The following is a 25,040-nucleotide window of genomic DNA, read 5'->3' as shown; positions in this document are numbered from 1 at the left end:
CCTGCCAATGCAGGGGACATGGGTTCATGCCCCGGTCTGGGAAGATTGCACATGCCACAGAGTGGCTGGGCCCGTGAGCCATGGCTGCTGAGCTTGCGCGTCTGGAGCCTGTGCTCCACAACGGGAGAGGTCACAACAGTGAGAGGCCCACGTACCACAAAAAAAACAAAAAACAAAAACCAGCATGATATTGGCACAAAAACAGACATATAGATCAATGGAACAGAATAGAGAGCCCAGAAATAAACCCACACACCTACAGTCAGTTAATCTATGACAAAGAAGGCAAGAATATAAGGCATGACACCATAAAACTCCTAGAAGAGAACATAGACAAAATATTCTCAGACATAAATCATAGCAATATTTTCTTAGATGAGTCTCCCAAGGAAAAAGAAATAAAAGCAAACAAGAAACAAATGGGACCTAATCAAACTTACACGCTTTTGCACAACAGAGGAAACCATCAATAAGACAACCTACAGAATGGGAGAAATTATTTGCAAATGATGCAACCAACAAGGGGTTAATATCTAAAATATACAGAGCATTTATACAACTCAATATCAAAAAATAACCAACCCAATCAAAAAATGGGCAGAAGAACTGAATAGACATTTCTCCAGAGAAGACATACAGATTGCCAACAGGCACATGAAAAGATGCTCAATGTCATTAATTATTAGAGAAATGTAAATCAAAACCACAATGAGGTATCACCTCACACAAGTCAGAATGGCTATCACCAAAATGTCTACAAATAATAAATGCTGGAGAGGGTGTGGAGAAAAGGGAATCCTCTTACACTGTTGGTGGGAATGTAAATTGGTGCAGCCACTATGGACAACAGTATGGAGGTTCCTTAAAAAACTAAAAATAGGGAGTTCCCTAGTGGCCTAGCAGTTAGGATTCTGGGCTTTCACTGCCGTAGCCCAGGTTCAATCCCCAGTCAGGGAATTGAGATCCCACTAGTCCCACTCCTGGGCATATATCCAGAAAAGACAAAAACTCTAATTCAAAAAGATACATGCACCCCAATGTTCATAGCAGCACTGTTTATAATAGCTAAAACATGGAGACAACCCAAGTGCCCATCAACAGATGATTGGTTTAAGAAGATGTAATACATACGTACAATGGAATATTACTCAGCCATAAAAAAGAATGAAATATTGCCATTTGCAGCAACATGGAGGGACGTAGAGATTATCACACTAAGTGAAGTAAGTCAGACAAATATATGATATCACTTATATATGGAATCTAAAAAATAACACAAATGAAGGTATATACAAAACAGAAACAGACTCACAGACATAGCAAACAAACTTATGGTTACCAAAGGGGAAAGGGCGGGGGGAAGGATAAAATAGGAATATGGGATTAACAGATACAAACTACTATATGTAAAATAGATAAGCAACAAGGATTTACTATATAACACAAGGAACAATATTCAATTTCTTGTAATAACTTATAATGGAAAATAATCTGAAAAATATATATAGTAGATATATAACTGAATCACTTTGCTGTATACCTGAAACTAATAGAGTGTTGTAAATCAACTATACTTTAATAAAAAAAAATTATTTTCCTTTAAAACCACACAGATTTCCTTTTCCTTGATTTGACTATAGTCTTGTTAGAGGTAATTATGGTCATTCTTGAGAGATCACAAAAGAAATGGGGGGTAAAGACTAATTTTTCTGAGACAATTAGCTGGGTTAGAGTAAGAAGATAAAAGGAAAATATGTTAAAGAGACTATAATATGATATGACATATGATATGAGTATGAAAGAAGGTCCAAGCTGCCTAAATGCTACCTCCTTCTTCTCCCCTCCACCCCAAGGATGCCAGGAAGTGGGCTATTTAAAACTGGGTGTTACAATGATAGGTGCCCAGTACTGTGCTAAGGGTCACTGGCCCTTTTCCTTGAAGTTGACAGACGTGTTAAACACTTGGTAATAACCCACAGGTGCTCTGGACATGCAGGGCCCTATAACTCCAGCAGGAGTGGAAGCTGACAGTCCTCACACAAACCAAAAACCAAAGCAGCTTCCATAGCATGTAAATGTTAACCCTTGCAAAGAAGTAGGGAGTTCACATGTGTGATCCAACTGACTAAGAATACTGACTAAAGTATTTTTTTATAACTGCTTTCAGAGACCTTGGTTCACTCCTCTGTATACCCTTAATGGGGACAAATCCTCTTTTCCTGAAGTTGGATTTGATTTCTGGAAAAGCCAAAGTTCCTCTAGATAACAAGGTGTGTGATGAAGCTGAGGATCACATTTCATTCATAAACAAGATGAGATTATAAAGTAATGAGAATGACGTTGACATGCACCACAAGAAATGGCGTGGAATGAAATTTCTTAAAAAACATTTTAGGGCTTCCCTGGTGGCACAGTGGTTGACAATCCACCTGCCAATGCAGGGGACAGGGGTTCGAGCCCTGGTCTGGGATGATTCCACATGTCGCAGAGCAACTAAGCCCATGTGCCACAACTACTGAGTCTGCACTCTAGAGCCCGCACGCCCAGAGCCCATGCTCCACAAGAGAAGCCACCGCAATGAGAAGCCCCCGCACTGCAACGAAGAGTAGCCCCCACTTGCTGCAACTAGAGAAAGCCCACACGCAGCAACAAAGACCCAACGCAGCCAAAAATAAATAAATAAAATTTAAAAAATAGATATTTTAGACAAGTTCTGAGTATTAGCGATGGCATCATCATTAGATTAAAGCTTAGAGGAAGATACCTGGAGGAACAGGCACTCTACTAACAAGTCACTATATTTCCCTTTGAAGGGTAGCGTAGCAGATTGGAAAGACCAAGGGATTGAAAATAAGAGACTAGGTTAAAATTCCTTCTTAGTCACTTACCAGCTGTATGAGTTTTTAAAAAATATTTTACCTCTCAAGTATTTTTTTTTAAATGAAAGTTTCTTTAAATGTAAGAATATATAGTGTGAGAGCAGGAATTACACTTGTTAACCACTTTTTCCCTAGAGTAGAGCTGATACAAAATACATATGTAATAAATAGTCATTGAAGGAATGAACAAAACTTCTAATGTCAACTGTTTTCAAAGAAATTACAATTAAACAAGGTATCCACGCAAGCTATTAAATTAACAAGTTTTTTAAAAAATCAATTACAGCAGTTCACGCTGGAAAGAATATAGCACAACTGGCATTTTCTCACATTGCTATTAATCATATAAATAGGAAAATAACTTGGAAATAAGAAGGAGGACCTGCAAAAATATTTATACTCTTTGATCTAGTAGTTCTAATTTGGGGGAATCTCTTGAGGAAAAATCCTAAAAGCAAAAAAGATTATAGACACAAATATGTTCACTATAACATTACTTATAATAGCAAGAAACTAAACAGTCTAAGTTTCTGGTAATAGGGAAATAGTTATGTTAAAAATGGTACCTGCTCTTTGATACGTCCATTACAAAGAGAAAGGAATGCTATGCAGTAATAATGTGGTATATCCTTCTGGTATAATGACAAGTAAATTAAGTTGTGCATAAAGTTGTATAATATGACAGCATCTACCAAAAGACAACATATACACAAAAAGAGAGACTGAAAGGAAATATAACAAAAAGCAAATGGTGGCTGTGTTACAGTTAGAGTAGGTGAATTTTTCTATTTTCTAAATTTTCTATAGCATAATTATGTACCTGTTATAGTATATAAAATAATCCAGTCCTCTAATTTACTAAAGGAAATATGCTTCTATGGGAAAAAATTTTAAGTGGCTGTGATAGCCAGAGATTATAGAACTTAAAGAACTCTCCACTGTCTGACATCCACCTACTGCTCAAACACACCCTATACCTATTCATATTCCTATACACTACTTCCCTGTACACACCTTTGCCTATAAACCTTGTCTGTCTTGCCCATGAAGTATTTACTTTCCTCAAAGATAACAGAAGGCTGCACTGCAGGGCTCCATTTGCTAATGGAATTTCTCCCGCTTGACCAAATTCCAGTTCCTCCTTCAGTGTCCATCTCAAATGCACCCTCCTCTGTGACACCCTGTCCAACTCACTCCTCAGACGGTTGCTCCTGCCTCAGTGCTCTCTAGGACTTGGTTCAAGTTCCTATTTTTGATACTTGCTGTATTGTCATTATGAATTTCTAGAGCTATCTCCTTCACCTTTGTTCTGCTTGGTCTATCACACTGCCTGGTACATAATTAGTGCTCAGTATAATTGCTGAATGAATGGCTTATATTGTTGACTATGCTTTCTTTCACTGTTGCTTCTAAGTTCCTGCTTTCTGAGAAAAAGCAGGCAGCTTACCCCTTATCATTTCCTACTTGGGCTCTTCAAGGAAAGGAAACAGGAATCCAGGGTAAAAGCAAATACGTTTTGCTGTTTGGTCCTACTGATGATGATGCCTTATTTGAGAAGTAGGATGTACAGGGAAAGCTTCCTGGCCGGTTGTTATCACCAACCCTCGTTATTGTGGAAGCTGTCCAGGGATGTTGAATCACTCATCATCGATTCACTCCGCAATTATGCGAGCGTTTACTTTCTGCCAGGTACTTTTAGGAGGAGCGAAGCCCACAGACCTGCTCCTTCCCCTCACAGAGCTTCCAACCTAGCAGGGGAGACAGGATTACTTAGAGAGACAAATTACTTAGGAGTAATTAAAGAAACAATCACCAATAGCGGTGTGTTCCGTGGAGGGAAAAGTCAGGGTAGAGTGAGAGAGGAAAATAGGGGTGAGACAGAAACTAGACTGGGTGGTTAAAACAAGAGGTCTCTAACCAGACACCTAACTCCTCTGATGAACACGCAAGAAGTTTTTGTCTCAGTTAAAGCACCACAGCTGCCAACAGCTGCAGTGTCTGTTTCAAACTTTAAACAAAGAAAGACTTTCTGAAGCAGCACAGTAGAAACACAACAAGAAAAACAATTTTGTTAAGTCAGTTTAAGACAAAAAGCTACTAAAACCAAACAACAGTAGAAAGATAATTTATTTCCAATCAAATTATGTATTTGGGGGCTCCCTGGTGGCGCAGTGGTTAAGAATCTGCCTGCCAATGCAAGGGACACAGGTTCGAGCCCTGGCCTGGGAAGATCCCACATGCCACAGAGCAACTAAGCCCGTGCGCCACAACTACTGAGCCTGAGCTCTAGAGCCCACAAGCCACAACTACTGAGCCCAAGTGCCACAACTACTGAAGCCCGCGCACCTAGAACCCTTGCTCTGCAACAAGAAAAGCCACCACAATGAGAAGCCCTCGAACCGCAACCAAGAGTGGCCCCCGCTCGCTGCAACTAAAGAAAGCTCGTGCACAGCAACAAAGACACAACACAGCCAAAAATAAATTAATTTTTAAAAATGTATTTGGGCACCAGAATTTAATGCTATTCTACTGGTTTATAACAGAGAATATTTTTAATAAGTAGATTAAAGCTTATTTCACCAAGTAGTACTTATTCTTGAAGAATCATATATTGGTTGTGTGTTTTCATAATCATATTAGCTTACTTAAAGTTACCATAATTAAAACAGTGAAATGTATTAAGCGTAACAACACAAGACTGAGACTAGTTCCACCCATGGCCCAGTTATGCAAAGATCTCCTTCAAACATTTTATACCTTTCAGAAATGCAATAGAAATAACTCCCTGTATGTGTCATGCTGTCCCACCTCAGGGATATGCACCTGCTGTTCTCTTCCTGCAATGCCCTTCCTTCTACACCTGTGTGATGTCTTTCTTCTCATCCTTCCAGACTCAGCTGAGCCAGCACTTCCTCTGGGATCCTCTGCCTGAGTTCCCCAGACACACAGAAGCTTCTTCTGCTGGGTTCCCACAGCACCCACTACGTACCACGAACCACAGCACTTAGTAGGTTTGGTTGGAAGTGTCTCCTTGGCTTTTCCAAACACAATAGAGTGTGAGCACCTCAATGTCTCTGCAGTGTCTGACACCTTTCAATAAATTGCTGAAAGTATATCGGCACTTTAGAGAATGAACAATGCACCATTTTCCTCCATGAACAGAAAGAGAAAGAGGTGAAACAGCATAACACTCTACATTAAGCATAATCTCAATAATTACAAAAAGACCCTAAGGAAACCTGGCTCTCCCACATGCACTAAAAACCACAGGAACCAATCTGTAGTGCAGCAACTTTAAGGATCACAGGTGTATAGAACTTAAAAAATGCTACCCATGGTTGCTTGCCACTCTCTGAAATCTGAAAATGGAAATGAAACAAAACAAAAACAAAAACAAAAAAGGAGGGTGGGGGAGATAAGAGCAGAAGACATTTAACCAATGACAACACCTAAATGAAAGTCCAACTTTTTAAGCAGTTTAAATTCTATGATTTGCCCCAAAATACGCTTTTATGGAGTCAGGAAATCATGTTACTGTTTTTAGAGTAACTGAAAATCACTTCCAAACAGGTTCCTTCTGTAGACATAACCAATAACAATGTTCTTCTTTTCATCCAAGATATATCTTCATTTAAGTTGCAGGATGGTGCCATTTGGATTAGCTATGTGAGGCAATAAGGCTGAGAAGTTATTGGTTTTGGTCAGTAGGGGGCCAGTAAGCCCTGAATCTGGCACACTGTGCGTCCTGTAAAATACTGGCCCACTATCCTTGACAAAAGTATAGCACATGCATTTAAATGGTACACTGCTAACTATAGGATTAATAGGCATCAACCTGCAAGGAAGCAAGTTTAATATTCATCTGATGTGAACCTCATTGGGAATCAGACAGGAAAAGCTACTTAGCCTGTAAGAGTCTAGATTTTAAAATATGTTTCCACATAGATGAACCAACCAACACAAATTTAGACATAGTTATTTGGGGAAGGGGTGTTTCTGACTTTTTCTTTCCCCTTGTTTTTTATTTTTTAAATATACATTTTTATTTTTAAATATATATTTACTTCTTTAATGTATTAAATAGTTATGTAATTATCATATATATTTATAGATAAACCTATTTAGTACCTCAGTAATATCCATTGGTAACTTCCATCTCAGGTTTTTTAATCACAAGTTATAAAGGATATTCTGGCTATCTCCTGTCATAAGTGATAGCTCAATACCAACATTGCCAAAGTCAAACATTAGTTTTGACAGACATCCTTGAAACCATTCCAATGAAGAGGCTACAGGTTGAGACACTGAAACGTAAAAGCCACTGTTGCCTGGAAGCACATTTTGTGGCTCATCCACTGAGAGGTCAGGATGCAGAGCTGATGGGCTTGATTCCATCTTCAGATTCCTCATTTCTCAGGAGAATTCGACACAGATGACCACCCCTCCTAGTGGAGCTCTTCGGTGGTTTTTGGTTTCTTTGACACTCTTTTTTTTCTTTAAGAAGATGTTGGGGGTAGGAGTTTATTAATTAATTTATTTATTTTTGCTGTGTTGGGTCTTCGTTTCTGCGAGCGAGCTTTCTTTAGTTGTGGCAAGTGGGGGCCACTCTTCATCGTGGTGCGCGGGCCTCCCACTATCGCAGCCTCTCTTGTTGCAGAGCACAAGCTCCAGACACGCAGGCTCAGTAGTTGTGGCTCACAGGCCTAGTTGCTCCGCGGCATGTGGGATCCTCCCAGACCAGGGCTCGAACCTGTGTCCCCTTGCATTAGCAGGCAGCTTCTCAACCACTGCGCCACCAGGGAAGCCCTGTTTGACACTCTTATTTCCCCAGTTTTCCTTTGTTCTCTGATTGCTCTATCTCCTCTGCTGGCTCCGCCTCTTCTCCTCAACTCTAAAACTATTCTCTTATTCAACACTGTTTCCTTAGGGGACTTTCATGTCTTTAGGGGATTTCAGTTACCAGTGACCTGCCAACAAATTTCGCCATATTTCCTGGATTTTCCATTATATAATTATTTGCCACATATTTTTGGCTCAGTGTTGTAGCTCTAGGAAGGCCAAGTGCTACTTGTTTTGTGAATTGCTATAACCTCAGTGCCCAGCAATTAATGATTGCTCAATTGAACAGGTGATAGAGGCCATGTGAATTTCTTCTATTATGGCGGTCAGCTGAAGACACCTGCCTTTAGTATCTTTAGAGGTCAATGTCATATTTTCTAAGGTTATAGGCCAGATCTCTGGGCCCAACAGATGGCAATCATTTGAGCAAATCCAAAGCCCTTTGTTTAGGACAGCATCAACCCTTAAGTAAAGTGCTTCTTTACTACCTTCACATTGTGGCACACAGCTCACCATCAGGGCAGAATTCAAGTAAAGCACTTTAATTTATATAACAAAATGTCATGTCACCAACTGTACCTTAGGTACCTAAAGTCTAAAGAACTCTTTTCAGGTGACACATATTATTCTAAAATGAATTGATACCTTGGCAGAGTCTGATGAAGATCTTTGACATAAGACAATGACAGTCTAAAAGACATTCAATTTCTTCAGCTTTTAGAGCACTAACTTCAAAGCCAGACTGCTTGAATTAGCGTTCTGGCTCCGGGAGTATGATCTGGGCAAGTTACTTAACCCCTCTGTGCCTCAGTTTCTTCATTTCTAATATAGGAATAATAGTACTTACCTCACAGGGCTGCTATAAAGATTGAATTAATATATATGTGAAATGGTTAGACCGTATGAGTTAGCTATGATGACGATGACTCATATATCCAGTTAGAACATCAGCAAACTAAGCCCATGGACTCCAAAATTTTAACTGCAGGAAGAGGTTTTTAGTTCTTGCTGTATACCAGTCACTGTGCTAAGAATTTTATATACACAATCACATTTAATCCACATAACAAGCCTTGAGGGAGGCACTGTCATTATCCCACTTTTATAGATAAGGAAACTAAAGCTTAGAGAGTTTAAGTAACTTGCCCAATTAGTCTCACGACTAGTAAGTGCTAAAGTCACGATTTAAGCCCAGTAGCCGTAGCCAACAGCAGTCCAGGTGCAAAAGATCTACAGCTGTATAGAAATCCACAAACCTGAGAGCAAGAATGATGGTGAAAGTTAAAAATAAAAAAACTGCATATTACTATTGGAGTATACTGTAGACAATTGCCAAAAATCAGACTTGGACCAAATATATTTCTTATGTGACAGGTACTGTTCCAAGTGTTTTACGTATTAACTACTGTGTGATGATGATGACAAACGATAAAGCTCTGTACACATTATCACATGCAATCTTCACCATAACTTTATGGGCTAAGTATCATGACCACTTACTAGATCAGGAAACACGCATAGGTTAAATAAACTCTTCAAGGTCACACAGCTAGTATAGCTCAAGCCTGGATTTGAGCACAGGTCTTCTTAACCCCAAAATCCATGCTCTTAAACACTATGAAACTGGACCCCCAAATTTAGCAAATATACCATGAGTATCATGAGGTTCAAATAAGGATCTATAGTCAATTAAATATGGGACTCACTAAATATTCTGTCTTTAAAATTCAAAATACATGTTAGTATGGTAGGAATTCTGAAATGTTTCACAGTTAAAAAAGAAATCCTGATTTCTTTAACTTAGCATTTCCTAGTCTTATTTAATCATGGAACACTTTTCAATGTGTAACATATATTAAAACCCTCCAGGACTAAAATTTGTAAGTATTACATAACACACTCCTTGCCTTCGTGATGCTTGTTCAATGTGGATTACACAAAAGATTTTAGAACGGAGTGGGCAAGTGACAAGGAGAGGAAGGGAGACTGAACAGTCATAACAGGAAGCTGTGGAATACAGTTGAAAGGGCTGTGGAGTCCAGCAGGCCTGGTTCACGGCCAGCCTCCCAGGCAGTCATGTGTTTGTGAACCAGTTACCCAACCTTACTGAGCTTCTGTTTCCCTTCTCATTAAGTGAGGGCATTAACTGCTATTTCACAAGGTGGCTGTGTTTATTATTCAATAAATGGATCCATTATTATGCAGATATCTGCCAGTAATCTTATTCTATTAAAAGCAGATCATCTTTTAAAAGCAAAATTGATTTGTCTTGCTAAGAAAGTCAAGGAAGCAGGGATTATTGCTGCTCTGGACTTGCTTCTAACAGGGAAGAACTATGCCACAAAATGGCATAAAGTAGGAATAGTGAAATAAACAGCTTGCATTTTAGAAAAGTAGACTTTAGAATGGTCAAGGAAAAGGTACCTAGGGCAGAGAAAATATTATGGTACAGGAAGCACAGAAGAGTGTTGGTCAAATTAATTTCTCAGGGGGCATTCATCAATTATCCATTCTGGAGGAAAAGAGAAAAGTAGAATGATATCAAATGAATGTGGGAATTTGCTAGTGATCTTTTAAGGAGATGGCCTGTAATGATAACTAATGTTTAGCTAGAAACACACGATTCATTACAAATTCAAAAACAACCATAAATCTACAAAAACATTACGAGGAAGTTAGAAACCCAGAAAACAGCAAGGCTCGCAAAAACAAAAAAAGTTGCAAAGGACAACAAAAAGCCATTTGGGGATAAATTCAGAGTCAGAAGCACAAGAAAGCACCAGGTCTGCCCTTTGGGGCAAATGGAGTAACACAGAGGATTGAAAGAAAGCAGAACTATGAATTCCTATTTCCTCTATCATGAATGATCTTCAAGCCTCCCCTCTCAAAAACCCAAAAAACAAAAGCCCTAAAATAGTAAGAGAAAAGTTATGTCTATGATAGGTGAGAAAGCTTATGATTTGGTGGGGAGCTTGTACATAAAGAAATATCAACATTAGGAAAGAAACATACAAGGGCCATAAAAGAAAAATGAAATGCTAAGAGAGTATAATGGAGAGACAAATTAGGGTTGACTGGGGAAAAAGAGGAAGTTTCCAAAAGAAATGATTTTTGAGTAGGTGTTGAAAGACACGTGGGATGTTGGCTAAAGTAAGAGGGTGGGAGGGCATGTGAGGCAGAGGTGACAACAGGAGGAAAACTGTCAGGATTATCATGGGAACACTGTGAGGCTAGATTCAGCAGTGTGGTACCAGGTTGGAGCAGACCCTAAGTGCCAGCTAAGGAACTTAGTACTTTTATTTGGCCGTTATCCTAGGGAACAGGAATTCCACCTGGGGGTGATGGATGGGAGCTGGTTCCCTGGAGGGTTAACAGTCAAATCTGGGCAGAACAGGGAGCACAGGAATCACTCCATAACTTTGCGTTGATTATGCTGATCAATGCAAGTCACATAAATGCAGGCTGAGTATATGTCCAGATTTGTCTGGGAATAGTTCTGGTTTAAGACGGTTGTCTTGGCAAGATTACTAAGAGCAGCCCCTATCACTCTCAAAAATGTCATGGTTTGGACAATAAATTTTGTGGCTACCTAGGTATATGTAACTCGGGGACTATATCTTTGTGTTTAATAGCAGTAATAATAAACGTGTATTTAAATAGTTACAAACTGTAAGGAAGAGAGCTTCCCAACAGGTAGGCTGCTAACGGGTTACAGATGGGCTATAAACACAAGAGACCCCCGAATAGCCAAAGCAATCTTGAGAACGAAAAATGGAGCTGGAGGAATCAGGCTTCCTGACTTCAGACTATACTACAAAGCTACAGTAATCAAGACAGTATGGTACTGGCACAAAAACAGAAATATAGATCAATGGAACAGGATAGAAAGCCCAGAGATAAACCCACGCACATATGGTCACCTTATCTTTGACAAAGGAGGCAGAAATGTACAGTGGAGAAAGGACAGCCTATTCAATAAGTGGTGCTGGGAAAACTGGACAACTACATGTAAAAGTATGAGATTAGATCACTCCCTAACACCATACACAAAAATAAGCTCAAAATGGATTAAAGACCTAAATGTAAGGCCAGAAACTATCAAACTCTTAGAGGAAAACATAGGCAGAACACTCTATGACATAAATCACAGCAAGGTCCTTTTTGACCCAGCTCCTAGAGAAATGGAAATAAAAACAAAAGTAAACAAATGGGACCTAATGAAACTTAAAAGCTTTTGCACAGCAAAGGAAACCATAAAGAAGACAAAAAGACAACCCTCAGAATGGGAGAAAATATTTGCAAATGAAGCAACTAACAAAGGATTAATCTCCAACATTTACAAGCAGCTCATGCAGCTTAATAACAAAAAAACAAACAACCCAATCCAAAAATGGGCAGAAGACCTAAATAGACATTTCTCCAAAGAAGATATACAGAGTGCCAACAAACACATGAAAGAATGCTCAACATCACTAATCATTAGAGAAATGCAAATCAAAACGACAATGAGATATCATCTCACACCAGTCAGAATGGCCATCATCAAAAAATCTAGAAACAACAAATGCTGGAGAGGGTGTGGAGAAAAGGGAACCCTCTTACACTGTTGGTGGGAATGTAAATTGATACAGCCACTGTGGAGAACAGTATGGAGGTTCCTTAAAAAGCTACAAATAGAACTACCATATGACCCAGCAATCCCACTACTGGGCGTATACCCTGAGAAAACCATAATTCAAAAAGAGTCATGTACCAAAATGTTCATTGCAGCTCTATTTACAATAGCCCAGAGATGGAAACAACCTAAGTGTCCATCATCGGATGAATGGATAAAGAAGATGTGGCACATATATACAATGGAATATTACTCAGCCATAAAAAGAGATGAAATTGAGCTATTTGTAATGAGGTGGATAGACCTAGAGTCTGTCATACAGAGTGAAGTAAGTCAGAAAGAGAGAGACAAATACCGTATGCTAACACATATATATGGAATTTAAGAAAAAAAAAATGTCATGAAAAACCTAGGGGTGAAACAGGAATAAAGACACAGACTTACTAGAGAATGGACTTGAGGCTATGGGGAGGGGGAATGGTAAACGGTGACAAAGCGATAAAGAGGCATGGACATATATACACTACTAAACGTAAGGTAGATAGCTAGTGGGAAGCAGCCGCATAGCACAGGGAGATCAGCTCGGTGCTTTGTGACCGCCTGGAGGGGTGGGATAGGGAGGGTGGGAGGGAGGGAGACGCAAGCGGGAAGAGATATGGGAACATATGTGTATATATAACTGATTCATTTTGTTGTGAAGCTGAAACTAACATACCATTGTAAAGAAATTATACTCCAATAAAGATGTTTAAAAAAAAAAAAAGAGAGATTGATGGTTAGGTGTTTTACAGAGGTAAAAACTTAAAACCATTTTTTATAACTATTCAAAATTTATCAGAGTTGGTATTCTCTTTGAGAGCCATTTGTATAATTTTATTTCTGAATCTTGTGAATTCTGTCATTCAAGCCCTTATAGATTCCCCTGGTATTTCCTCCACTTTTTCCTGGCATACAAAAGTCATCAAGTCTCTGACATGAAAAAAGACTGGGAAACACCAGTGTAGATTAATTTAATGGTAGGAGCTCAAAAAATAGTCAAGATACAGTGTAGCTGTGATAAAGTTATCATGAGCGTTCCCAAGTGCATGGCCACAGCCATGAGGGGCCTGTCAGAGAGCAAGCACCAGGGACAAAAATGGGCAAATCCATCATGGAGGACTTTGTTTTCAGGTCACCCAGGCCCAGCAGTGAGAACGTGAAATTAAGAGTCTAGGAATTTTTATTCTAGTTCTGTTTTGCCACTATAACTAATCATGTGACCTTGGGGATATCATCGACCCTTCCTGAACCTGTTTCCTCACTTGACAAATGGAAATAACTAATGCCAGCCAGTTATTCACTGTAAAAATAAAATGAGATAATAAGGGAAACCCTTTGTAAAACCTGGAGTCCTATATACATATAAGGTATAACAAAAAATTATGGGGTTTTTTTGTTGTTGTTGTTTTGTTTTTGCGGTACGCGGGCCTCTCCCTGCTGTGGCCTCTCCCGTTGCGAAGCACAGGCTCCGGACGCACAGGCTCAGCGGCCATGGCTCACGGGCCCAGCCGCCCCGCAGCCTGTGGCATCTTCCCGGACCGGGGCACGAACCCGCGTCCCCTGCATCGGCAGGCAGACTCCCAACCACTGCGCCACCAGAGAAGCCCAATTATGTTCTTTAGGGTCTCATTTCTATTAGGGTTAGCCTCCTCCTCCTCTTACTGGTGAGCCTCTAGGGTTTCCTTGGTAGGATCACCAATCCTCCTCTCACCCCACACACATTCATTCCCACCACTCCCACCACCACCCCTTCACTGATCTCTGCCAAATCCATGTCTCGAGCCCAGCTGTCTCTCTCTCTCTCACTCCCAAGCTCTGGTCTTGTATATGCAAACTATTTATGAACAGCTATCCTTAAACCAGTCCCATGGACACTTCAAAGCAAGGTGCCAAACTCTATTACCTTCACCCTCAGATATGCTCCTTTTCCTAATCAGGGTCATCATCACCATTCACCCAGTTACTCCAGAGTCTGTCCCAAGAGTCATCTTTGACTCCTTTCTCTCCTTCACTCCATATTAGCCTCCCACGCCCCCTCCATCAGCAACTCTGGTCAGCCTCACTCCAAACCAGTCCCATTTTATTAGTTCATGCCCTCCCCTCTTACCTGGATAATTGCTTCCAAGTGGTCTTTTGCCCTCATTTGGTTTCTTAAACTCTAGTGTCTATACTGCCACTGAGAAAGACTGTTCTCAAACACAGATCTGAGCATGTGATTTCCCTACTAAAAATCTTTTTCAGTGGCTCCTTTCTTGGCCCACAGAACCCTTCATTACCTGGCCTGTGCTTCCTTCCTACCTTATCTCTCTGACTTCGGAGTTTTATGCTCCAGCCACTCTGAACCACTTTTAGAGACTTAGCTTGTACCATCCTCTCCCATTGGAACAATCGCTTTGGCTGGAATGCCTTTTTCACTCTCCTTTCTCTCCCTCTTCTCTTCCCCAACTCTTCCACTCAGCTAGCTCTTACGGAAAGTCAACAATGGTTGAACCCTTGAACTCACAGTAAGACAGGCTTGAGTTATATCGTGACTCCACCTCTTAAAGCTTTGTTATCATGAGCAAGTTACTTTTCTTTACAGTTCAGTTTCCTCCCTTGTAAGATAAGGAAAATAAGAACATCCATCTCATAGAATTATAGCATGGATTAAATGAATTGCATGTAAAGCACATAGCACAGTATCTGGCACAGAGTAAATGCTGAGTTATACCCTTAATAGATGTTATTTTTACCATAAATGCTCAACCTTGATAATTCACAGTAGAAATCAATGTGAAAGGGAGACATCTGTTCCTAATGCCCAGGTTAACATTAGCTGTCCTTTTCAAGGCTCCTATAGCAACCCCCAAATGCCTCCATCATAACTCTTCCTCTATCAGTCAAGTGCACAATCTGTAACTGTCAGTAGGTTTGTCTCCCGTCACTAGACTGTAAACTTCTCCAGATTAGGTGTGTGTCTTATTCTGTTTCACCAACTCCTAGCATTAGGGTTCAGTTAATATTCATTGAATTAATGATGACTTCTGAATTTTAATTTTGTTAAGGATAGGATATTAAAGTAGGATTTAAATTTCATTTTGGAAACACTGAAAGATAGATTGTTAAAATTTCATAATAAGACAGATTAGGTAGGGAATATAGCTAGGTTTGCCACTTGGAAATTTAATTATATGTCTTAATTCTTTATAAATATAAATGAAGAAGAAAATAAGTGATAGTTCCCATATAGTTTCACTTGGCAGTAAAAGTAAAAATATGCTCACTAATTTAAAAGAAGTAACTGTACATTAATAGAATGTTTAAGAACAATTATTACACTTTCACACCTCAGAGAAATGTTTTCATATCAAGCTCAAGCCACATGTTAGAAATAGGATGTCCCATTAAAATAAAGTAATAATGATGGCATTTCTGTGCTCAGGGCCATATTTGTAGAGTTCTGGGAAAAATAAAAAGGAGAATTATAAATTAGGTATTGTCTTACACACTTGTAGCTGATTCAATCTGACCTTGATATTTGATTGGATTCACTGGCAGGTACTGTCTACCGAGACCAACTCACATTGAGCACCTGTCAGAACTAATGCTGATTAAATACTGTGCCCTTAAGCTATTCTTAAAGCCATTCTGCTGCCAGGTGTTTAAAGAAAATCCCATTAAATCAGCTAAAAATTGTGCTTAGTGAAATCTCTAATTTAAAGTTAAATTTACGTGACAGTAGTAAACATTCCAGTTCATGAATGGTTATGAAAAAGGTTACCAAGTTGGAATTCTGCATGGCATCCAGCTGAGCTGTCATTTAAACCATACCCACACAGTCCAAAGGCACATGCACAGAGAATTCAGGTGAGGTCACATTAGATTTCAACAAGTTTGGAGATATTTTACGGGATGAAAAACCTTGCTCAACTAGTCCAAAAGCACTGCCATTTATAAGAAATAAATAAAGTCAGCAGAAACACCAGGTTCAATAATCTCCCTTTTATATTATGTCATCAAAAAGATACGTAGGGTAAGAACTAGAAAGCTAGGAAATGATCGAGGTAAGACAAGCCACACTCTGGCTCTGAATTCTTTTGAGATACCATTATTACCTTTAGTCACCATCTTTATCACCCCTCTGAACTGTACATAACCACTCCCTCCTATGAGCTTCTGAAAAACTTGTCAGCTCTTGCTTTTTTTACATTTTATTTTATTTATTTATTTATTTTGGTTGTGTTGAGTCTTAGTTGCGGTTCACGGGATCTTCATTGCAACACGCAGGATCTTTCGTTGCAGCACGCAGACTTCTCTCTAGTTGTGGTGCAAGGGCTCCAGAGCGCATGGGCTCTGTAGTTTGTGGCACACAGGCTCTCTAGTTGAGGGGTGGGCTCAGTAGTTGCAGCACACGAGCTTAGTTGCCCCACAGCATGTGGGATCTTAGATCCCCAACCAGGGATCAAACCCGAGTCCCCTGCATTGGAAGGTGGGCTCTTAACCACTGGACTACTAGGGAAGTCCCTTGCCTTTTTAATAGCTGTATATTAACATGGCTTCTCATCGTACTAGACTGCAATTTCTTGTAGGTCAGACTCAAACAGTAAGCTTTCAATCTGTGTTACATCCAAGTGACTGAGCGTGAAGCCTGCTATCGTGATAGCTGTCAAAGGATCCAGGATGTGTTTTTAAAAGCAATGTATATATAGGGTTGGCCAAAGGGTTCTTTCGTTCAGTTTTTCCATAAGATGGCTCTAGTAGCGCTAAGTTGTCTTTAACTTCACTCGAAACAATTTTGTTAGATTGTATTGTGACAGCTGTCATATCAGCGTGCATTTTTAAAAAACTTATCAAAATTGGTGAATTTTCATTTTAATATTGAAGATGGAAGAAGAAAAGCTACACTTTCAGCATATTATGCTTTATTATTTCAAGAAAGGTAAATATGCAACTGAAACACAAAAAAAGATCTGTGCAGTGTATGGAGAAGGTGCTGTGACTGATCAAACATGTCAAAAGTGGTTTTCAAAGTTTCGTGGTGGAGATTTCTCACTGGATGATGCTTCACGGTTAGGTAGACCAGTTGAAGTCGGTAACCATCAAGTCGAGACATTAATTGAAAACAATCAATGTTATACCACATGGGAGACAGCCGACATACTCAAAATATCCAAATCAAGCACTGAAAATTATTTGCACCAGCTTGGTTTTGTTAATTGCTTTAATGTTTGGGTTCCACATAAGTTAAGTGAAAAAGAACCTTCTTGACCATATTTCTGCGTGCAATTCTCTGCTTAAACCTAACGAAAACGTTTCATTTTTAAAACAAATTGTGACGGGCGATGAAAAGTGGATACTGTACAATAATGTGGGATGAAAGAGATCGTGGGGCAAGCGAAATGAACCACCACCAACCACATCAAAGGCTGGTCTTCATCCAAAGAAAGTGATGTTGTGTATATGGTGGGATTGGAAGGGAGTCCTCTATTATGAGCTCCTTCCAGAAAACCAAACAATTAATTCCAACAAGTACTGCTCCCAATTAGACCAACTGAAAGCAGCGCTGGACGAAAAGCGTCCAGAATTAGTCAACAGAAAATGCAGAATCTTCCATCAGGATAAAGAAAGACTGTATGTTTCTTTGATGACCAGGCAAAAACTGTTACAGCTTGGCTGGGAAGTTCAGATTCATCCCCCATATTCACCAGATATTATACCTTCGGATTTTCATTTCTTTTGGTCTTTACACAATTCTTTTTTTAAAATAAATTTATCTTTTATTTATTTATTTTTGGCTGCATTGGGTCTTCGTTGCTGCATGCAGGCTTTCTCTAGTTGCGGCAAGCAGGGGCTATTCTTCGTTGTGGTGTGTGGGCTTCTCATTGCGGTGGCTTCTCTTGTTGCGAAGCATGGGCTCTAGGTGCTCGGGCTTCAGTAGTTGTGGCACACAGGCTCAGTAGCTGTGGCTCACGGGCTAAGTTGCTCTGCAGCATGTGGGATCTTCCCGGACCAGGGCTCGAACCTGTGTCCCCTGCATTGGCAGGCGGATTTTAACCACTGCCCCACCAGGGAAGCCCCAAAATTCTCTTAATGGAAAATTCCCTGGAAGACTGTAAAAGGCACCTGGAACAGTTCTTTGCTCAAAAAAGATAAAAAGTTTTGGGAAGATGGAATTATGAAGTTGCCTGGAAAATGACAGAAGGTAGTGGAACAAAACAGTGAATACATTGTTCAATAAAGTTCTTGGTGAAAATGAAAAATGTGTCTTTTATTTTTACTTAAAAACCAAAGGCACTTTTCCCCAATATTTTTGGGAATTCCCTGGCAGTCCAGTGGTTAGGACTCGGTGCTTTCACTGCCTTGGCCGGGGTTCAGTTTCTGGTCAGGGAACTAAGATCCCACAAGCCATGCAGCACAGCCAAAAAAAAAAAAGAAAGAAAGAAATCTATTTTCTTCATAGAACAATTACTAAAATATTAATCACATTGATATGCATTGCACATCAATTCTGCTTTAGAAGTAGAAAACCTCCTACAAAAAAGTTTTAAATTAATTTCTTATTCCATGTTCATTGTAGAAAAACTAGACTATACAGATAGGAAAACTGAAGATATAATCTTATGGCCCAGAAAAAAAACACTATATTTTAAATTATATCCTTTAGCTCTTTCTATACATCTATATATAGATATATAAAACTGTATGTTTTGATAAATAGGTATTTTAAATGGGATTACAGCATATATGCTGTTTTGTACCATTTTCCCACTTAACACCCAGTACAAATCATTTGTAGACCATTAAACTTTATTTTTACAACTTAAATTTTTTTACTGCATAGTTTCCAAAATATGGGTTTACCATATTTACTTAATCTCTTATGTTCTTAAATTCTTTTAAATAACGGCAGAAAAAAGAAGAGAAAGGTTGCTGAATGCTCCCTCATATTTCTCATAAGTGGCAGTGCTTTTGGACTAGTTTAAAAAGATTTCTGTACCACCTGTGAAATGTTTCTATCTTTATAGCTACAGCTTTGACTATATGCATAATTACTGAAAATAAATTCATCCAGAGGGATTTCTGGGTCAAAGAATAAATACTTCTACAGTTTCTGATGGATATTGCCAAACTGCCCTAAAAACAGTTGTTAAAATTTACATTTTCTCCAGCAGTGTATACTTCTCAATATCTCTACCTGTACTGGGATTACAATTTTTAAAAAAATCTTTGCTTGCACAGCATTTTGAAATGTCTTCAGAACCTCCCCCAAACTCCCTCCTTTTGTTCTTCTAGTCTCCTGCTGCCCGATCTTCATCTAAACCTCTCTCCACTGTCCTTTCCAGATCTATTTTTGTTTGTGCTTTTCCACTGCTCAAGTCTTACAATGGCTTTGCTATAACACTGAAAGTTGCCTAGCTAGTATTTTATCCCCTTAGCCTCTTAGAGCCAAAGTATCAACCAACAAATCTGATAAACTAATCCATGCTAATGTTAAGGGGCTCATTTCCAGCCACATGTGTGAAATATAACTCGAGCAGTTTAACAAAAATATATTATCTACATCAGCAATGCATTTATTTAACTTACAGGGCAGTGGTTCTCAATTTTGCTGCACGTTGAAATCACCTTGGGAACTGTTAAAAATACTGCTGCCTGGGACTCATCTCCCAAAGATTCTGAATAGATTTGGTATACTGTGTGACTTGGGCTTTAGGATTTCTGAAGTCTCCCTAGGTGACTCTAATGTAGCATCTGTGTTTGAGATGACTTAAGAAAGATCCTAAGTAGTTTCTTCTTACGTAATACTGGAGGATGCCAAGGAAGAAAAAGTACAAGGAACATAATCTCAATAATCTGACTCATCTGCAGAAGATAAAGGAGATTAGAAGGGGCAGCTAGGGGTGAATCATTTGCCAATGACAACAGGATAAGAGTAGCATTCACTTTCTTGGCCGCGTGGCATCTTAGTTCCCAGACCAGGGACCGAACCTGCAGCCCCTGCAGTGGAAGGGCAGAGTCTTAACCACTGGACCACCAGGGAAGTCCTGAGCAGTCACATTTCTTGAGGCTAGGCAGGTGCCTGCTGTGTTAGGAAGCAGGCCAAGCCTCATCTTTGAAGTATTGATAGCCTTTGTAGTTAAGCTAATCAACTCAAACTAAAATGATTTGGGTAACAAATGTTATGCCATGCAATTTAGTGACAGCATTCCAGGTTTCATTCCAGGAGGTAAACTGCTTCCAGGTTGCATTTGCTTTATTGTTTCAACAAAGTTGGGCAGTACCACAGATTTTCCCCACAACCCATAGTGGCCCTTTGGGACAACTCTTAGAAGAATAACTACAACCAGTTCTAGCCATTTAAATACATTATAGCACTCTTACAAAGTAGCTATTAGCCCTATTTTACAAGGAAAGCTGAGGGTCAGAGAAGGTTAGTAAATGGGCTGGCCTCAAGCCAGCAAGTGGCCTGGCTGAGGTGGGATTCAGGGAAGCAGGACTCTTAACTTTAACAGTCATATTCTATTTACTACCAAGTGTCAAGCCATGTTTCCTTTTCCCTAGGACAATTTGAAGTGACATTGGTAAATTGCTTTCCTGGGTAGAATATGCTTCCTTGTGGTCTGAATGATCTTTCTGATACTTTACAATTCAGAAGACAAGTGATGAGAGCCACTTCTGTGCTAACCCACCTCCGGCCACAGTGTCAAGTAAGGACACTCTGTTACCTTATCTATCTCTGCGACCTGGCATTACAAACATTATCATTCCCAAACACCAGCTGAGAGCGTACTCTGCAGAGGACTGTATGATCCAAAGGCCTTAATGGGTTGGCTGCTTCGTTGGGGAAGAAAAGCTTTTTTCCAAACCTGGCTTTTCCCAAATTACTTATGATAGGGAAGATTTCCTTGGTGACCAGAAAAGGAAGAATAATTTCTGTGGCCACCATAGTAGTTTGACTTTTTTTTTTTTTCCTGTTTTTCTTATTATTATTAGTCATTATTCTTTTTATTGTAGAGGGTCATTTAAGCCACCCAGGTAAATACCATTGTACCCGAGAATCTTTGAAGGGTTTTACTCCCCAGCTACATAATTTCTGGAGGAAGAGAGTGATTGTGGGGCTTCCTGTACAAAAATTGCCTTTCTTGGAGCCAATGCTAGAGAAGGGAATGGTAATTCTTGCACCACGTCAACACTGTAGTAAGCAGGAGGGAAGGAAGAGGCTCTATAGCCTCAATGGATCATACCTAAGAGACAATAGGGGATTAGGGGTGGAGAACGATGCTGGATTCAAGAAAAGCAAAGTCGTAGGAATGTGCTACAATACCCTAGTTAAGGGACTCTTTTTTTTTTTTTTTTTTTTTTTTTTTTTTGCGGTACGCGGGTCTCTCACTGCTGTGGCCTCTCCCGTTGCAGAGCACAGGCTCCGGACGCGCAGGCTCAGCGGCCATGGCTCACGGGCCCAGGCGCTCCGCGGCATGTGGGATCTTCCCGGACCGGGGCACGAACCCGCGTCCCCTGCATCGTCAGGCGGACTCTCAACCACTGCGCCACCAGGGAAGCCCAAGAGACTTTTTGATAGGACAAAGCTTCAGAGACTATGTAATCCTACACACAATTAGAATGGACAGGGAAAAGGAACATCGACCCTCTAGGAAAATCATGGGGGTTTTTTTTTCCCTCTAGTTGTCATTCTTGAAAGGAGTTTACCAAAATAACCCGAGATTAAAGCTCAAGGTTGGGGGAAGGGAGGAGACTCGGTTTTGGAGGAGGGTTAGGAGTTTAGATAGAGCAGGATGCTTAGAAATACTGTTCAGTCATAGGGCTCAGCCTTGACTACAGATTGTAGCTTAGATTTTAGATTGTCTGGCACTGAAAATAATGCCTCTTACATAGAATAAACCAGAAAGTTACATTTTCCTGTCTACGGGGTTAAAGAAATACACACCCGTGACACAGTAGAGACAACTGTCACCCTGCCAGGGTAAGCCAGGGTATCCTGGCTCAGGCAAAGGTTACCTCCGCGACAGTTAAAGACAAACTAAATTCTGCAGGGCAGGCCGGAGAGAAATGCATCATGCACACACCGGCTGCCACTGCCTCTCCAGCCAGCCAGGTCTCCTGGCCTCTTTTCTTGGCTGAGCTGATGAGTGCCACCCATGAAATGCGAGATCTGTGCTGTTCCCCAAGTACTTGGAGGAGCCCAGCCTGCTGCCCCCGGGAATGGGGGGCTCCACTGTCGGGGACATTGGGAGGTCACCCGCGCCCGAGTCTGCTTTTAAGGTGGCTGCACTCCCAGGAACCAGAACCCGTTTTTCCCAGAGCCTTCCTAAAACATTTAACTCACTCTCTGCCGCCCTCTATAGGAGAACAAAAATGGAGGAGGGGTGGTTTATAAAAGGCTGGAAGATCCGTTTCTGGCGCTGCAAACCAAGAAAGAGGGGGACATTTAGGAAAGACGAAGGATTAAACAGTCGTCAAATTCTATTCAAGAACTTCACCTTCTCCATTACCAACACAGAAGAAGAGACACACATAGACCTAACCCTCTGCTAGCAAAGAGGAGAATGCAACACCCTGAAAATGTCAGTCTGAACCACCTTAAAAAGCGATCGCATCATTGCGTTAGAAAAATTTGTATTCTCGTGGGACAAGGTCCGGAAATTCTGTTTCCCTCTTTAAACATTGCTTAAGAGAAGGGAGAGAGAATCGGCGCTGGGCTACGTCTCACCACTTGCTGTGCGCTCCGGAAAGTGGCGTCCAGCAGCATCAGCTTCCAGGGGTCGGACACGGAGCTTGGCAGGGGGATGTAGATGTAATAGGCGGCCAGCGCCACCAGGGCGGTAAGCAGGACACACGACGACCTCATCCTCCCCCGGATCGGCTGGCCTGCCGGGTTGACGAGGAGGAAAGGATAATGCCACCAAAGACCTCAAGCAAGTTTCTGCAAGGGCCAGCAGCTCATTCACCGGTTTCTTACATGTCCAGGAGCCAATCAGAGGCGGCGTCAGGAGGAAGTCGGAGCGCTGACGTGCCCCCTCCACTGTGTCCTTGCAAAGTGTTGCAGAAGCTTCAGGTCTGAGAAAGCTCTGGGGCTGTGCTGGGCGCAGAACAGCGCACTCCGGAGGACACAGGTGTGTATTGCACCTTTGTGACCAAAGGCTCCCTCCTGAAGGTTCCCAAACGAAAACACGCCCGGAATAGTTTCGGTGTGATGAGTTTCTGTCTGTCCAAACTACGTGGGCCAGTCTGACTCAAAATGGAGTCCGATGTGAGAAAGATAACAAGATGATAGTGATAAAAATCCACTGTCTTCAGCCAGATTTGCAATGGAATGTAAATTCTAGCTGTTATGTGGTAAGAGAAAGTAACAAATTCTTATAGCTCAAGCAGTGCTAAGCCAGTAGTACATCTAGCACCCAAATCTTGGTTTCCAGATCTCATTCTCCAATAAAAGGAACCATGACCCTTTGCCATGGCACCGTGGAGAAAAGCCTGATTATAGGGCTGGGACAGGTAAAGTACAGGATGAACCTGTTGCTCTGTAAGATAAGGAAGTGCTAAAAAATGATGGGAACTGGTCAAAAGGACACAGGTGGCAGCTTGAAGGGTCTCCCATGGCTAAAGCTGGAATAATTTTAGCATCAAAATAAATAATAATGGATTACAAACCATTGAATAAAATAAATATCTAGGAGTCTATACCAATATAAATAAACAGGGAAACACCACGTGAAAAAAATTCTTTCAAGTGGGTTGCTGGTAGCAGAAAAAGCATTTGAATCCAGATTTCCTATTAAAGATGGGGAGAGGGGAGGGGATATAGAATGAGAGAGAGAGAGAAACTTCACTAGCAGAATTACAACCAGAGATCCAGAAGAAAAAAATTGGAAGAACTGTTTTAAGGAGGTGGTTAGAGAATAACTCCAAACTTATTGATCGAGGCCTTAAAACACCTGGTACATATACTTTTGCAACTTAATATAGTAATTTAAATTTAACCTAATCCAAAGTAATGAAATAATCATAAATTTGGGACTGAAAATGAGATTCTTGGGAGAAAGTTGGCTTCCTATTCAAAGTTTGGAATAAAACATTTATATGAAGGGTACACGTCAATGATGTTTCAAGCATTCAAGTTTGAGATCATCATTTTATCTTTCTTTGCAGTTACTAGTTAAGCATGTAAGTCTAAACAGAAAGAGATATATAAGTTTGTGAGTGAATGTATGTGCATAAAGTTAGAAGCTAATCTCTACGGGTAATTACAAACAATCCCAGAGCTACCAACCGAATTGACAACTGGATTGATTCACATAATTTTCTTTCAGGTAATCTGTAAAATAATTCAAAGTTTTACCTTGTAGACTTTAATATTTTGTTCCTGGATTTTGATTATATTCATAAAATCATAGATCTTAGAGCTGATGACAAAACAAACAAACAACAACAACCTCACACCTGACCCATCCTTCCATCTTCAGCCAGTAGTTACACGCTTGGTTTATAGATGAGTCTTTTGAGGCCCAGAGCAGCTTGTTCATAGTCTTCTAGTTTGTAAGTGATAGAACTTACAAATCAGGTTCTGTGGTTAACACTTTGAATGCATTAACTCCTGCCTCTCAGTGCTCTGTAGCTTCCCTTCAGCAGTGCACTAAGAGATAGAAACCAAGAAAAAACAAAGAAACCAC

General features: G+C 40.4%; 1 protein-coding gene across 1 annotated transcript in view; it reads right to left on the bottom strand.

Moving 5' to 3' along the window:
* The window catches only part of NCEH1 (neutral cholesterol ester hydrolase 1), a 67,787-nt gene extending 43,868 nt beyond the window's left edge, over nucleotides 1-23,919 (bottom strand). Inside the window, exon 1 of the mRNA XM_060011130.1 lies at nucleotides 23,081-23,919. Coding sequence (XP_059867113.1) covers nucleotides 23,081-23,218 — 138 coding nt within the window. The 5' untranslated portion in view covers nucleotides 23,219-23,919. The remainder of the gene's footprint in view (nucleotides 1-23,080) is intronic.
* Nucleotides 23,920-25,040: the final 1,121 nt, after the last annotated feature.

The sequence above is a fragment of the Delphinus delphis genome, chromosome 4 (genome assembly GCF_949987515.2).
Source record: "Delphinus delphis chromosome 4, mDelDel1.2, whole genome shotgun sequence".
In the NCBI taxonomy this organism is placed as follows: domain Eukaryota; kingdom Metazoa; phylum Chordata; class Mammalia; order Artiodactyla; family Delphinidae; genus Delphinus; species Delphinus delphis.
This window is presented reverse-complemented; position numbering and strand designations above follow the sequence as displayed.